General features: G+C 38.9%; 1 protein-coding gene across 10 annotated transcripts in view; it reads right to left on the bottom strand.

Moving 5' to 3' along the window:
* The window catches only part of LOC119701914 (interleukin-1 receptor-like 1), a 38205-nt gene that overhangs the window by 10122 nt on the left and 12726 nt on the right, over window positions 1-15357 (bottom strand). For 7 of the 10 annotated variants that reach the window (XM_038139265.1, XM_038139257.1, XM_038139207.1 and 4 more), the window contains 9 exons: window positions 13468-13575; window positions 12553-12623; window positions 10156-10357; window positions 9719-9887; window positions 9476-9638; window positions 7214-7282; window positions 5204-5336; window positions 4954-5111; window positions 770-913 (listed from right to left, as the gene is read on the bottom strand). In XM_038139265.1, the coding sequence (XP_037995193.1) occupies window positions 770-913; window positions 4954-5111; window positions 5204-5336; window positions 7214-7282; window positions 9476-9638; window positions 9719-9887; window positions 10156-10357; window positions 12553-12619 (1105 nt within the window). In that variant the 5' untranslated portion in view covers window positions 12620-12623; window positions 13468-13575. Of the gene's footprint in view, window positions 1-769; window positions 914-937; window positions 3359-4953; window positions 5112-5203; window positions 5337-7213; window positions 7283-9475; window positions 9639-9718; window positions 9888-10155; window positions 10358-12552; window positions 12624-13467; window positions 13576-15357 lie in introns of those variants that run through there. The other 3 variants (XM_038139279.1, XM_038139248.1, XM_038139272.1) reach the window with 3 other exon arrangements.

Raw genomic sequence — 15357 nt, 5'->3', positions numbered from 1 at the left:
ATATCTACCATGCAGACATCTGTGGTAAGAGTCAGTTTCAGATTTAAAAATTGTCCATTTAGCTGGATTTGGTCTCTTAAAATCATGTGCTTCATCATGTCATTAGGCACTGCCTGCCCTTCAGCTGCCCCCTGCAGAGGGGTTCAGTCTCACTGAAGCCCTAAGGCAGCCCCAACAGCACCAACTGCTTACGGTTAGACAGCCGGACCCAGCCACAGATCTCCAGGTTTCATGTCTAAGATGGAAACTTGCATGTGTGCACTTTCATTTCATACAACTAAATGTAGATGTCTGAATCCTCAGATGAAAGCAACCAATAAAGTTAGATGGGATGTATTCCTCCAGAAATGTCTTCCACACTTTTGGCATCTTTCTTTTTGGCCTACAAAAACTGTTGTTCTAACATATGCTTTTATCACATTAGTTATCAGGTTTGTTCCTTTGCATTAGAGAGCATGTAACAAGTACAGTTAAGAGCACTGTAAATAAGATTTTCAACATCATTCAATATTTTATGGCAAATATTTTCATTAAAAAAACTATAAAACCAGGGCTAAATCTCTCTTTAATCTAATTCAGTGCTACAAAACCCAGGAAACAAGGGAATGTAAAGCACTTACAGAGCTGTGTATGACTTCCCTTGACTAAAGGTGTAAGAAAGAGAAGAATCAGGCTCAGGTGTCATGGGTTAGCGACTATCGATTAAATTACTTTCTCAATGATTTGCCATTTTCCTTTTTTTAAGCTTTCTTTCTCAAATCTTACTTACCATCCTTGACTGAGTAGGGCTGGAATATCTCCCGATAGAACAGGACAATATCCACTCGGAAGGACTGGTAAAGGATAACTGAGAGTGCTATTGCACCTAGCAGAACTAGAGATCCTGTGATCAGGAGCACATTAGGAAGAACCTCTGCAAGGTAGAGGAATATATTGTAAGCCACAGTGAAGTTAACCAGTGTGCTGAAGCTTTAGGCTCATTTCCTTACTTCTGTTACAGTTTTCAGGAGCTCAAAACAGAGATAAGAAAGCTTCTTGCTTCCCCAGCTGGCATAGCCAACACACAGACCTATGAACTAGAAGCATATTATGCAGTATATAACTAATATTCATTTTGTTGAATCCAGACCTACTTATGCTAAAAACCACAGCTGACAATGATGTTTAAGTACTTTGTGGCGTATAAAAACTGGTAATAACACAACCATTTTGTGAGACATCTAAGCCTACGCATGAAAATCCACAAAAGGACAAATGGAGGCTTCTGGCATGATTGCACAAATAGGGTACAAAGAGCATGTGCAAGTAATGAAATCTGCAAGATAAGAACTAAGATAGCACTAGACAAGCAGGAAAACAGAACATGTCCCGGTCACAAAAATACAATAAACAATGCTGAAGTCAGATGATGTTCTCTCCTGCCTTTTCCTTTCAAGAGGGTCAGGGAGCATGTAATAGCAATGATGAGTAAGAGAAATTGGGACAGAAAGGAGCCACCCACTTTAGTTCCAATTTCCCTCGTGGAAAAACTCTAGAATCCGTCCATCTTTACCTCAGAGAAGAAGACTTATCAAGGATAGATTAAGTCTAGATATATGGAAAACTTTATTTACATTGGGGGTGGTAATACACTGGATCAGATTGCCCAGAAAAACTGTGGATGACCTAACACTGGAAGTGTTCCAGAATAGCTTGGATGGGGTGCTGAGAGATTTGGTCTAGTGGAGGGTGTGCCTGAGAAATTCTGCTGAAAAGGTATATAAATGAAGTGTTTACAAATACATTTTCCCTTTCCTCTGGTAGGATGTGGGGTAAATTTAACAAGATTTTCACAGTCTTTACATTTGTTTCTTTGGTGTTTAAAGGGAGAAAGAAATGGTAGGCTTGTGAGGAAGCTTACCTCACCAGAACTAGATCAGGAGGAAACACCTTCCAATAAGACTGGGCAAGGAAACAACCAGTTCTTTCTAAAGTGAAGTTTGGCCATATTTTTAACAGCATCACATGATGCCTATGAAGGAACTTCATACTTGTTGACCCCTTCAAATTTTAGTATTTGATCCATTGTCCTGCTCAATACACACACACAAAGTAAGGAAACCCCTTTCACTCCCCGGAGGGGCTGATCCAAGCACCTGAGTGTGATGTTGTTTCTTGCTGATACATTTGTGATAGTATGCTCATCATAACATTACAATTACTGGTGTATTGCATTAAGTCTCTATAAACATCTGGAGAAGAAACAGGTTCCAGTATCAACTTTTGCAATTACGACCCTAAAAAAACGCTGTTTATATTTGCACTGATTAGACCAAGGCTGGAGAAGATGTGCCCATGCTGTTTGTAATGTGTCAGATGACCCCACAGAGGTGTCTTCCTGGAAAAGCAGGTTCAATTCCCAGTAATGCTGGCTTAGCCTTTTCTTTCTCTGGAATTAACTAATGGCATTCACTGATTTAATTCACTAGCGAACATTCAGCACAGTGGGGGCAAGTTCCATAAGCCCCTGAACAAGGCTGAATAGATCCTGTTGTTCCATTTGACTTTACTGCATCATTAAGCAGCTGAGTTCATGAGTAAGCCATGTCCTATTTATATTCAAGAGCAATGGGAATACAGAACTATCAGCTCACAAGGACTAATATTGGAAAGGCCAGAGAAAACATGTCAGGAAGTAACTTTTGAAGGAGTTCCAGACAAACTCCAGAAGTGCAGCAGTTTTTTTCTATCTTCTCTGGCATCTAAGGTGGATGCACTTTCAGACAGTGAAGGCAGAGATACGTGTCTAGAGTTCCTGTCCACATCAGTCTACTAAATATGAGCCAAAAGCTTTAGCATTAAACATCTTTGAGGAAGAGCAGAGCTGATGCTTTGGGCTGGACTTTATCTCTGCTTTGAATGACTGTGTAAAAAAAAAACATTAACAGGATAGTAGCTAGCAGACACGAGTTGTGCTGTGAGAAACACTAAGGAGCAATCATATATTTGGAAGTTTTTCCCTGTTAAATACAAACATACCAACAAAACAGAAAAAAAAAAGGAGTGTGCACATCTGTATTACACCTTTACAAGATGAGAGGCACAAGCAAATCCTATCACATTTTTATTCTTCTGAGAAACAAGAGACATTGCTTTAATATAAATATTGCTGAGCTGTGAGAGGGCTAAGTGAAGAAAACTAAAGCAGATCACAGCGACTTCTGGACATAGCTTTGCTGACACCAACAGTGCTGAGGAGCAGAGGCAGACACCTGGTCAACAGCAGCAACAAGGACAAGGGCACAGATATCCTCACAAAAAAAGGTAGCAGTGAAAGCAGGGTCACAGCCAAGAGCTTTCATGAACATTTACTGAAGACCTATGAATAAAAAACAAAAAAAAATATTTGTCTATAGCAGAAATTAGACTCAATAATTCATGGGATGAATACAGGATTTGCTATATGTTCTCTTTCATCTAGTCTGTAATATGGGGCCAACAAGGGACTTGTATTAATAAACTAGTGAGCAGAAACTGTTACTCAGTTTCCTTCCCTCTTATTGCAAGTACACTCCCACACTCGGGTACTTCAATGCAAAGTTGGTGTACTTCCAGCTTCCTGAGTGATGCTGCACTCAAACTCACCTAGCCGACCAAAAACTCTCCTGCCATCTTCCTGCTGGGTGAAATTCTGCTGTTACAATTCACCTACATCTCTTCTAGTCTAGACTATGGCAAGGAAACTTGTCAAGGCTTTGAAATCACGATCCTGTGGAAAGTCATGAGCAATCGAGAATACAGCAGGACATGGGTCTGTGCACACCCTGTGATCACAGTACACTTGATTTTACTCTTCCCACCACTCTCATAGAAAACTATTAAAGGTCTTGACATTTACTTTCAAAGTCCTTAAGAAAAGAGAATAGTTTTAGATTACATATTAGGAAGAATTTCTTTCCTGTGAGGGTGGTGAGGCACTGGAAGAGGTTGCCCAGAGAAGGTGTGGATGCCCCATCCCTGTAAGTGTTCAAGGCCAGGTTGGATGGAGCTCTGAGCAACCTGGTCTAGTGAAAGGTGTCCATGCGCTTGGCAGACAGAGAGTTTGGAACTAAATGATCTTTAAGGGTCCTTCCAAGCCAAACCATTCTATGATTCCATGATTGTTGGTGGTTTAGCATATCTGAAGGGAGGAAAAAGGAAACGATTGATCACAGCTGCTTCTTGAGCCTTCACAGACAAAATAGCATTTTCTGCCATAGGAAATGCCATTCAGATGTGTTGGCAACAGTGCTTAGGGATCTGGCTATCCCTATTAAAATAGAAAACTCCCATATCAGCAAAGGATTATCCCTGTCCCCATCATTTAGTGCCCTGGATTTTCCTTCTCTTTCAGGTACTACTAGAACCAGGAATTCAAAAACAAAACCAAGGGATAGCCTTTGAAGCACTACTCACACCTCTGTGTGGCACAGACGGAAGACAGTGGCACTCAGAGAAGATAAAGAGTGATTTTGAAGAGGTGATTCGCATAACATTCAGTTCAAAAAGGGCACTACAGTGAATGCAGTATGGTAAGGAAGGCAAACAAACTGGCATACCAGCAGCTGAAACCCTTATATTTAAAGTTTGCCTATTTTCTGTCATACTTTTACACTAGAGACAATAGTTTGATTTGTGACAGCAGAGAAATATCCTATAAACAGGATACTCTTATCACAGAGCTGATACAGTCACGCTCTGTGTATTTCATCTCTTGCTGACGCTGCTTGAATAATGTCCCCCTGTCTCCCCAATCCTATGGACAAGGACTCAGCCACGAGAATTTTGCAACAGGCTGGAACATGTAGGGAAGAAGTAGGCTGGTTTTGCTTCTTATTAACTGAAACTTTTTTACTATCTGAAACAAATAATAAACTCACCAACATATTTCAAACTAAGTGCAAATTGTAAAGAATCAAACTGAAAAAATCCTACCCTTAGATTGCACTTTGAGTTGCAATGTCACTGTGACTCTTGTGTTGTACATTATGTTCAATGCTATACATGTGAAATTTGACTGCAGATCCTCCTTTTTTACTTCAGTAATATTCAAAGTGGTCTCTTCATAGTATACTTGCTCATGTCCATCAAAACTAATAGAAAGAGAAAGAGATGGTAGCATTGGTTTCAATGGCTAGGCACAGTTTTTGTAGAAGAAAGATTATTCTGTGTTATGCACACTTACAAATGAGTTTCTTCATGAAATCTTGAAGAAACAAGGCTGTTCACTGGGATATTATCCACATCCCATCTGACAGCAGCCAGTGGCTGTTTCTTAATCCCCAGGCGGGCCTGACATTTCAGAGACAAAGCAGCACCTAATCAAGATACAGAGATGTAAATATTCCTTGATGAAAAACAAAATTATGTTTTCCTCATAACATCTTTTTCTACAAATCTTCATACAACTTGTGAGTTTTGTCATGACAATTTTGACATATTTTTCTGAACTACTGCTGACAAAATGATACATAGAAGAGACAAAAAGAAATAACAAGATTTTTTCAGCAAATGATCTAATAACACACCAAGGATTACAAAAGGAATTATTTATATTTATTATGATGAAGGCAATGTACCCTTTACTTGTGATGCATGACACATATAATCAGCTAGGGAGGAACACAGAATGGATATGGTGGTTGACACACAAATGTACACAGAAATAATCTAATTAAATTTCAGTATATATTATTTTGCGTAACAGTTGTGTGCAGCCTTATCTTGGATTTTATTCAAGCTGGACAAAAGTGAAGTAAGCAAGTCCAAGTAAAACTAAAACAGGAAATTACTTATTAAATATTCCCCATTAGGAAATATTTATTCCAAAGTAAGCATCATCATTGCACCAAAAGAAAGTAAAATTTAAACACGTTAAATTGTTTCCATGTAAGCCTGCATCCAAGCAGGTCTGAGATAAGAATATTAAATCTTATGGTTAGATCATGAATTGGTATTAGGGAGAGTGGAGAAATCCCTTCATTTTTGCAAATAGGAGACAATAGAACCAGTACAGCAGTTGGGTTTCAAATGTAAAGTGAATTTTCCTCTGTGTAAGCACTGCCAGAGTGATAGGCAGAGCCACAGAGCACTGGGCACTGACCATCTTACTAGAGAAAGCTTGTCCTCAAAAGCTTGTCCTCAAGAATCTAATTTCTGAATGACAAAACAACTGGGGGAAAGAGGAATAAAATAATGGGAATATGAGTCAACTGGCAAGTCTCTAAGCCCCAGCACATGGCACAGAGAGGGCTGTGGACCCCTGCAGTATCTGCTGCCAGAGCAGTCTTGCTGTAGGACAGAAGCAGAGGATTGGTAGGTACAATCCCTTCTCCCACTGGCCCAGCTTCGCCGCACTTACCCTGGCAGACAGGCATGCTGGATTACCTATTTAGATTTCAGATGGGTTTAGTCTCTTGCTGGAGAGCTCCACCTTTCTCCACTGACTACAGACAAACCCCAGACACCTGTCACTCCTACCAGGATCACCTTGTCCTGATGGTGCGAGCTAACCAGGGTGAATGTGAATGTGAATCCCTGAGAACATCAATAGCCCCGAACAGCAGGGAACCAGGAGCAAGCTCTACATTGTGGGCTGTCCAACTGCTCTGTCTAAGTCCACTGCTGGGTCCTGTCCTTCAGCCCTGCCAGTATCTTCCAAGCAGACTGGTCTGATCACTGCTAGCCAACATGGATATGAGACAGGCAGTGCTCCTCAGCCTCAGAGCCAGCAAACAGTTCCTTGCTCTCCTTCATTCCTCAACAGAGACACAGGCACTGTCTCCACTTGGGGACTGAAAGTAGCAAGGAGTAGCTCTAGACACAAGAATAGTCCATCCTTCCTTAGGGGTGCCATCAAACAGTTTTGAAGGATTTAGCCACTGCCCTCTTTGAAGTTGATGGAAGCTGTCACCTTTCAGCTGAGATGTTATGATTCACTCTGCGAATAATCCTAGTCTATCCCAGTGAGAGTAGAACAAGTTAATTTAATCTTCTTAAACTTCACTTAATGCCTAAATAACACATCAGTTATATCTAACTTCACACCCCTGTGCCTGAAGGGAATTAAATATGGTAAATATTATGGTGCAAAACTGTGATGAGAAGTTCCATCATTACATCTTCTTGAAGATACACATGGTTTCTAGACCATTACAAAATTTTAACTTAATAACAAATTAAACTTTGTACTCACCAAGCTCTGCTTCTATTACAGCTTTATTCTTTGGAAATATGATTTGAGGTGGTAGAGGTGAGTATTTCACTTTAGAAATTCAAAAGGAAAAGAAAGCGTGCATTAACAAGTTGTGAAAATGCATTTTGTAAAATAAGGTTTGTAATCTGTACAATTACTATTTTATGATAACAAAACAGAATTGCAAACTAACAGTGTTTCACATACCTGTTGGGATCATCTGGTTTTATTCCTACAACCAAATATCTCTGGGGAGTACGTACATGTTAATAGTTTCAGTATTTTCTCCCTATCTATTTATTTACCTTTGTGCATTGAAAGTAAGGAAAAAATTTAGGTTTTGAAGTACTGTTTTAGCTGCTCAGTGGGGGAAAAAGCGAATGCTGCTATAGGCTTGTATGTTTTCTCAGCTGTTTTGGGGTTTCTCAACTGTTTTGGGGTTTTATTAAGAGACATTTGAGAAATTATATCCTTTATATGAAATAGCTCATATGTACTTTTACGCAGTATCTGAACTCCAAACATATTGCTTTCTAACCTTTCCTCATTAAGCTTTTCTATCTCAAGGTACCTCTGTGAAACATGTATTACCCAAAAAAATCTGTAGGAACACATTTCAGTCCCTGCTTCCCAGACTGACTGGATATGATAAAATAGAAGTCAGGAGAGAGCCAGTAACTTCTCAGCTATCTGACTATGCTAAATTCTTAACTGCCAGCATTCAGAGGCAAAAATGCCTCTGGATCAGCATGGATCTGCAAGGCAACAGGAATGTGTATCACAACTCTCTAATACTAACAAAACAGAACAGTTCCACTCATCAGCATACTTATTTTAAGGTCTGATAAAAACTCAAAGAAGTTGTGATTAAGTACTTTGAATTTAGCAAAACCTGGAGTAGACATGCCAGACCCAGCCCAGCTTTCACATGTTATGTTGTGATCTCTTCTTTCTGCAATGATTTCAAAAGAAAGCTAGATGAACTTCAAGATCTATCTGAATGTAACAAAGGCTTTTGTAAATTTGAATGCCTTTGGGTCAAATAAAACCCATAAATTTTTGTTGTAACCCAGGAAGAACAGTATTCCAGAACAGTTAGACAAGATTTGATGGAAGTACATTCAAACAAAAATTGTTAGGCTAAGAAATACCATGTAAAGCATGATTGAAATCATGTGGAGCAACAGGTAGAAAAGAAGGGAAAGCACAACATTTCCCAGCTACTGAACTAAGTCTCTGCTCAATCTGTCTTCTGTCCAGCCCAGAATAATCAGAACAAATTCTGCTACTGAGATCTGGGTACAGCAGCAAAAGCTGCATCAAAGGCTTCCATGCTCCAAGTCTGCATTTTGCTCATAAGCTGTGTGCCTCCCCAGAGCAAAAAGGCCTGATGCTCACTCTGCAAATGGACATTACTTTTTAAAAACAAACAAACTAACTAATTAAACAGTAACAAAACAACCACGTGAGCCAAACTCAAGCCCTCCACCACCCCCCAAGAAAAGGTCTTTCTGACTATTTTTCCACTGATCTGATTGCAAAACTGAAGATTGAAGTTTTTGAAGTTTTGCAAGTTGATGCAATCTGAAACTGCAAATTTCTGTGCTGTTTCCTGAGCACCATCCTAATACAAAGCCTCCCTGAGGAAACTGCATTCTAGAGGCAGCCCCAAGTCCAAACATCTCAGTCATATTGACTATGTTCAAAATCACAGACATAGTAATCACTGAGATACATCCATTTCCTATTTCTATATATATCTTGTTCATTTTGTCTTATTCAAGACAAATTTTAAAGTTTTTTCAGTCCTACTATAAAATAAATGTTAGATGGTTGAGATGGACCAAGAGGCATTAAGCTGCAGGCCATCAACACATGACTGATCTAGTGATCACCAGACAATCTTCACTAGCCACAGATTCTGCTGCCCTCAAAAAATAGAAGGCAGAGCATTGTAGCATTCCACTGAGGAAATCCTTCATTTCAGAAATGTGCTACCTGAGAACTCTATCAACTACAGCATCTAACCAGAGTCATCAGAATCTTTTAAGCAAAAAACTGAATGAGACCAGGTCTGACTTTACCCCATCTTACTCTATGTGGGTGACCATCCACAAAATTCATCTAATAGTAAGTCTTAAATAAGATGATAAAACAAACCAGCCGAAAGGCTTTCTCTTTTTAATGTACGAAAGGAGTTTCCTTTGCTCTAAGTTGACATTAGTCTTATAATCTTAGCAAGCTACAGAATAACTGTCTTACCCCCACTTATGAAAATTCTTGTTGCTGATACATTAAACACATTTCCTTTATGGGTATAAATAAATTGACAAGTGTAATAACCATCATCCTCTCTTCTTGGATTTTCTATATAAATATATTTCTCTTTCTTGAAGTATCTCTTTCCCTGAAGAGGTTTGCAGTCCTGGAAAAGAAAAATGTGTTTGGTTGCAAAGAGCTTTCCAGTATTCTGACCTACATTGGCACTATCAGGGTTTTATTTACCTTATACCACTGGACAATAGAAGCATTCTTATAGTTATCAATGGTAGGACAAACAATTTTTCCTCTTCCAGTGTCATTTGGGTAACGAATCCGACTCGGGAAACATTCTCCTGGTTTGTATGAATTCACTTGCACACTCACGTTGTATGACTTTGTGCGATTACTTGAACTTCAAAAATGGAATAAGGTATGTCAGTGATTGCATTTTTACATGAAATATATCAATGTCTATAACAAATGCATGTCATTCTATAAACATGTGAATGATTATTGTACTTCAGTTGCAGCTTGGTTTTAATGATCTGCCAGAAAAATAGCAGTTGCAGGGTCAAAACTTATTAATAAAAGTCATCGTGTCCAAAAATTTAATTAGAATATATTATCAAAATATATACTCTTGCCAGTCTTACACCTTCCACTTTCCATGTGGCACTTACAAATGTGTTACACAAGTGTAGTTTCCAGAATCCTCTCTAGAAGTTGGCAGAAACCAAAGAAATCGTTCTACGGAAAATACTCGTGATCCCTCCTCTTCCGCAGGAATTACTTTGTCAGTATCCGCACGATACCAGGTGATTTTCACAGATGAACTCCATTTGGGACATTTTATAACGAAGGCCTCACCTTCCATAGGATCAACTGCAAATGAACAAAAGATTAAAATCTCAGATAAATTAAACCTTTGTCCGCTGAGACAGCGAACTTGGCATTCCTGGATCAGTAGGCCAGCCATGTCCCTCTACCGTCCTTGAGCTTTCAGAGATGATACACAGCAAGCTTATTTTCCCTAGATTGTTTTTCACTAAAAATTTTGTTTACCTTTAGTTATGGAGCCATTTGTTTCCAAAACCAGTAACTTTTGGGGTGGGGGGGCGGGGGGGGCACAAATAAACAAACATACAGATCCCTAGGTTCTAAGTGGAGACACAGTAAAAAACAAGAGGATTTGAAAAAACAGTGATTTCTTACAATCAGCTTATTATGTAAATCTTCGCCTAAAACACTGTTTTTATTAAAAAAATGAATTAAAACAAAGAAAAATACAGGCTTTAATGTAGTTATGTTTTCTTACTTCAGTATAGTTAATATTTATTTATGCAGTAGATGGATGGTTTTTTCCTGCCTTTTTAATACAGAGAAATGAAGTTGATTTTTTTTTCCTGGAAGAAAAACATCATAGAAGAAGGAAGTTTGTAGATTAGATCCTTAGAAAAAATAAAATAAAATAAAACCACAAAAAAACAGCTTCTCTCTGAAGTTCATGAAAATGGAGTGGGAAAAAAATGAAAGCAACGTGATAGCCTGAAAGGAAGACTCTTATTAGAAGGTGGGAAGGTGAAAAGATACAGAAATAACTGAGACAAATAAGCTTATAAAAATAAACCACATGTGCTCACACATAAGAAATCTGGGAGTAAGACACTACATTTTCTTTTTTTTTAGCTGAGTATACTTCTACTTTTGAATACTGAAATTGGCCCAGAGAAACTAGAATCAAGCAATTTTGACAAATATTTAAGTGCTCAGGTAACTGAATAGTGTACTGGCCACTGAAAACAAACATTAATCTGAAAGTGAAATTGCATTCTAAGAAGCAAAAGATGGGAGTATGAGCAAGGATGGTGACAGGACAAAGATTGAGATAGACTGGCAGAGGAGCTACAGTAGATACAGGAGCATGAAAATGAGAGTCGATAACCAAACAGCTACCCAAAGCAGACAGTATCTATCAAAAATGCCACTTTGCAATGGTGGCTTTAGACATGTAGGTGCACAAATCAGGAGGTGAGAGTCTCTACATGATGAACACTTCTGCTCTGTTTCTTTCTAAAAAAGTAGTCCACCTCCACTGATATTGTCATCTCACTTATTAATTTGGGGCTCCTAAATTATCCAGCTGTGAGTACGAGGAACTCCAACCCCGTAATTCTAAGAGTTTTCCCACCCAAAAGCCTTGCAAAGTCACTGGGACATATCAGGGGGGTCAGAAAAGGCAACATTGCCCGGCCAAAGGTGGAACACATTGGAAATACAGATTTCTTTGAGGAAAAATAGTGTGGAGAGGGAAGACATCAAAAAAGAAAGGCCTCATCTAAACTCAATGACATCTGTGAAAATCATTTCAGCAAATTCTGCAGCAGAATTTGGCATCTTAATAAATCTCATTTGCTTGAATCTTAGCATTCCTATTGTAAAATTGACAATAAGGAGAAATATTTAGAGATCATATCTTACAGAATTTTTCAGACAAATGAGATCTCAGCTCAAGAACAGAAGTACATGAGTGCTGTGCAACACTGCATCCCTGGTCAACATATATCTGAGTCAGTAGAGCTGGCTCATCAGAAATAGCTTACTGCTCTGGACATACCCCCTGTGCAGTGAAACATTATTGTTACACTGCATTTTTCAATTGACACCCCCAAGTTCAGGACATCAATGAGCATTTCTGTGGAGGACAGTACCCATTTACACCCCTGATTCAGCAGGGCGCATATGCATACGTGCTGCATGCAATTAAAGCGTGCTGTCGGAGTTTGTGCTCAGCTGGGACCTGGAGCACCAGCTACTCTCAAATTCTTTCAAGAAGAACCTTTTCTTTCTGCTTGCAGAGGTGCCAAGTGGCAGAAGTTGAACCTAGGCTTACTATCATAGAAATGGACAGTGTTTGGTGCATTTTAATATACACAAAAAGCTAGATTTTAAGTTGTGATTTCTGGCTTGAGATGAACTCACTAACTTTAGGCTTAAAAATAAAACCACCAATTTGGAAACAGCCTACGCATTTGTACAGAACAAATCTTATCAGAAAGTATTTTTAAAATGTGACTTACATGTTTCAGATGTCATGGAAACCGAGAGGAAGGTAGATAGAAGAATCACATCTATAAGCCCCATCATATTTCTAAAGTAAGAAGAAAAACATTGATATCTTAGAATATACTCTGACTGTATCAGTAATGCTGTATTGATGTACATCAGAAAATTGAACAGAAAATGATATCATACAGTGATAAGTGTATCATGTGAGCTGCTCTGTGCAGTGTGTACATAGCAGCAGTTTTGCAGCTTTGAGGTGATGTTATTTGCTCTATCACCATTGAAACTACAGTTATGACTTAGTTTAGTGGAAGTCAGGGAATTACTTTGTCATGGTGCTCCTCAGGCAGAAGCCTCTTTTAACTTGCTTGCTTTTTTTCAAAGGAAGATAAATGTACATTGCATTTTCTTCACGTCAAGTCAAGTGCAGAGAAACTGTACCTCAACTTAGAAAAGGACAGATCCTGTGTTTGAAAATGTATATCCTGGTTTTGAATTAAGGTTATATCAAATCAATTGCTTAGGTGTGAAATACTTTTTTGTCTTTTTATGAAAGGGGAGTTATCTTCAGTGACAGCTTCTCTAGGTAAGTGTTGAGCAGTAAGATCACAACCAGGTGACTGTCATAAACAAGGCTAAGCTGAAGGGGAACTGAAGAAATGGACTGGAAAGGTAGGTAAAGGAGCGTAATGTTGTGCTTAGCTAACAGCAGCAGGGCAGGTCCTGTATCTCACTGATGTTTTCACTTGTCTAACTGATACAAACCAGCTGTAATTCGTGGTGTGGCTCAAGAACTCTCCAGCAAACCCCTTTGTTTAAAAAACTGACCATTTGATCATGGGCATTAAGCTGACCTAATCCAGGAATATCTCAGGAGACAGGAGGCATGCAACCCAGCTGTACTAGGTAGCTATAAGCATTCTACTTACCATGAAAAAGCCTTGAATGCAGTTCTTCACTGCAGATCACAGAGCAGTAGGTTCTGTTGTCATGTATGAGTGAGCGGCAGCCACTGGGTCCTACAGAGAGTAGACAAGCTGTTTGCAAGAGAAATCAAATCAGAAAGAAAATATAATTTATCTTGCAGATAGTGAGGACAAGGGGAGTAGTAAAAAACAGGCAAGAAATGTTAAGTACTGTCGTCACACTTACTGCAAGGAATTTTTATTTCAGTGCCAAAAACTTCCAGACTAAATAAACATGGACAAGACTTATCAAGTCCTATGTTTTTGCCAAGTCTGAAATTCAGGGCAAACTCAGTTTTGGGCTTTCAGATATATCATCAGCTTTGTACTGATATGGAAAGTTTCTTCTTTTAGAAGGTTTAATAATATCCAGAAGGTTATTCTTAACTTCTGAAAAAACAATAAGAAAACGTAGTGTTGGAAGAGAAAAGTGTGAAAATTTCATTGTAGGTATTGTGCAGGGATATTCACAATCACAGGAAAAATGAGGTTTAGACCAAAAAATGCAGCATCTCAGCATTAATATCACAGCAAAGCTGATGCCGTGCTTTTTACAGGAAGTGAGTAACCAGTCCGGAGAAATATGTGTGAGGATCTACTTGCTTTCATTATTTCTGGAGAAAAGCACCACTACAAGTGCAAATCTACTGACTTCTTTAATTTTAAGGAAACCTTAGCGTAGGTGAACAGATTTTTCAAGGGTACTTTTCAACACTAACATCAACAGTTTTGCCCTGGAAAGGAAGAACAAGGTGGCCCAGAACAGGGTTCATGAATGACCTGGGACTGGACAGACCCTTGGGAGAAAAAGACACTTCACAAAATGGCACAATGAAATTCACAGCATCAGCACAGCAAAGCATTCATCCTTGTTCATCATTCAGAGCATGAGGCTTATTCCTAGAAATCATTTCTAACACCAGCAGGGAGCAAAAATATCCAGAATACTCCTTCTCTACTGGAAGCCTTTTCCCACCAAGCGTTTGGTTTTGTTTCAGCAACTTATTGGACCCCAACAAGGTATGCCAGCAGTTATATTAACTGCCCTTCTATTTTTAGAGCTATCTTAAGTGAGTGATACCTCAGCAAGATGACAAAAACTAAACTGATTGATTTTTTGAGAAAAAATCATTTCATAGAAGAAGTTTGAAGTCTTTCTGAAGTGAGGGGTTTTGTCTCATTTGATATTTTATTTGTAAGTGTTTATTAGGAATTTAGCCACAAGTAATACCACTGTTGGAGACACTGGCAAGTCCTTATTGCCAGTGCTATTACAGCCTCAGAAATGGAAGGCTGGTGATTACCAGAAAGTTGCAAGGAGATGTGCTTCACCATTTTTAAGATGCAGCTTCGCCTAGGAAGGGAGACAGCCAATTACTTGTTCTCACCAACTTTTCTAACAAGTGCCAGAATGATTCAGGAGAAAGAAATTCATAATTTCTTATCTCCATACTTGCCAGTTGTTGCACTTAGCCTTCTGTTTACTGAAAAAATATGTCTTAGAGACCTTGCACATACTGGGCTACCAGCCTGCACCAAAAGAATGCAAATTATTTGAGCTGAGATTCTCCCACCAAATTTGATGATTGCTTTATTGAATTTCCCTCCATTTTTAAGTTGCTGTGTACCAGCAGCAGTTCAAGTAGGGTATGGGAGTTGTGTGTGTGAATATGCACTATATAGAGGGCTCTAATAAAAGAAGATGGTTTCCTGAAAATCCAAAGAGCTCATGCAACTGAAAAAGCAACCTGATTCTGTTTGCATTTTCCTAAGTAAGCAGTAAACACCAAATCACCTCAATATGAGCTGAAACAGAGGTTGCAGGTCTAGACAGAAAACAACAAGAGAAGACTG

Source organism: Motacilla alba, chromosome 1 (assembly GCF_015832195.1).
Source record: "Motacilla alba alba isolate MOTALB_02 chromosome 1, Motacilla_alba_V1.0_pri, whole genome shotgun sequence".
Lineage (NCBI taxonomy): Eukaryota > Metazoa > Chordata > Aves > Passeriformes > Motacillidae > Motacilla > Motacilla alba.
This window is presented reverse-complemented; position numbering and strand designations above follow the sequence as displayed.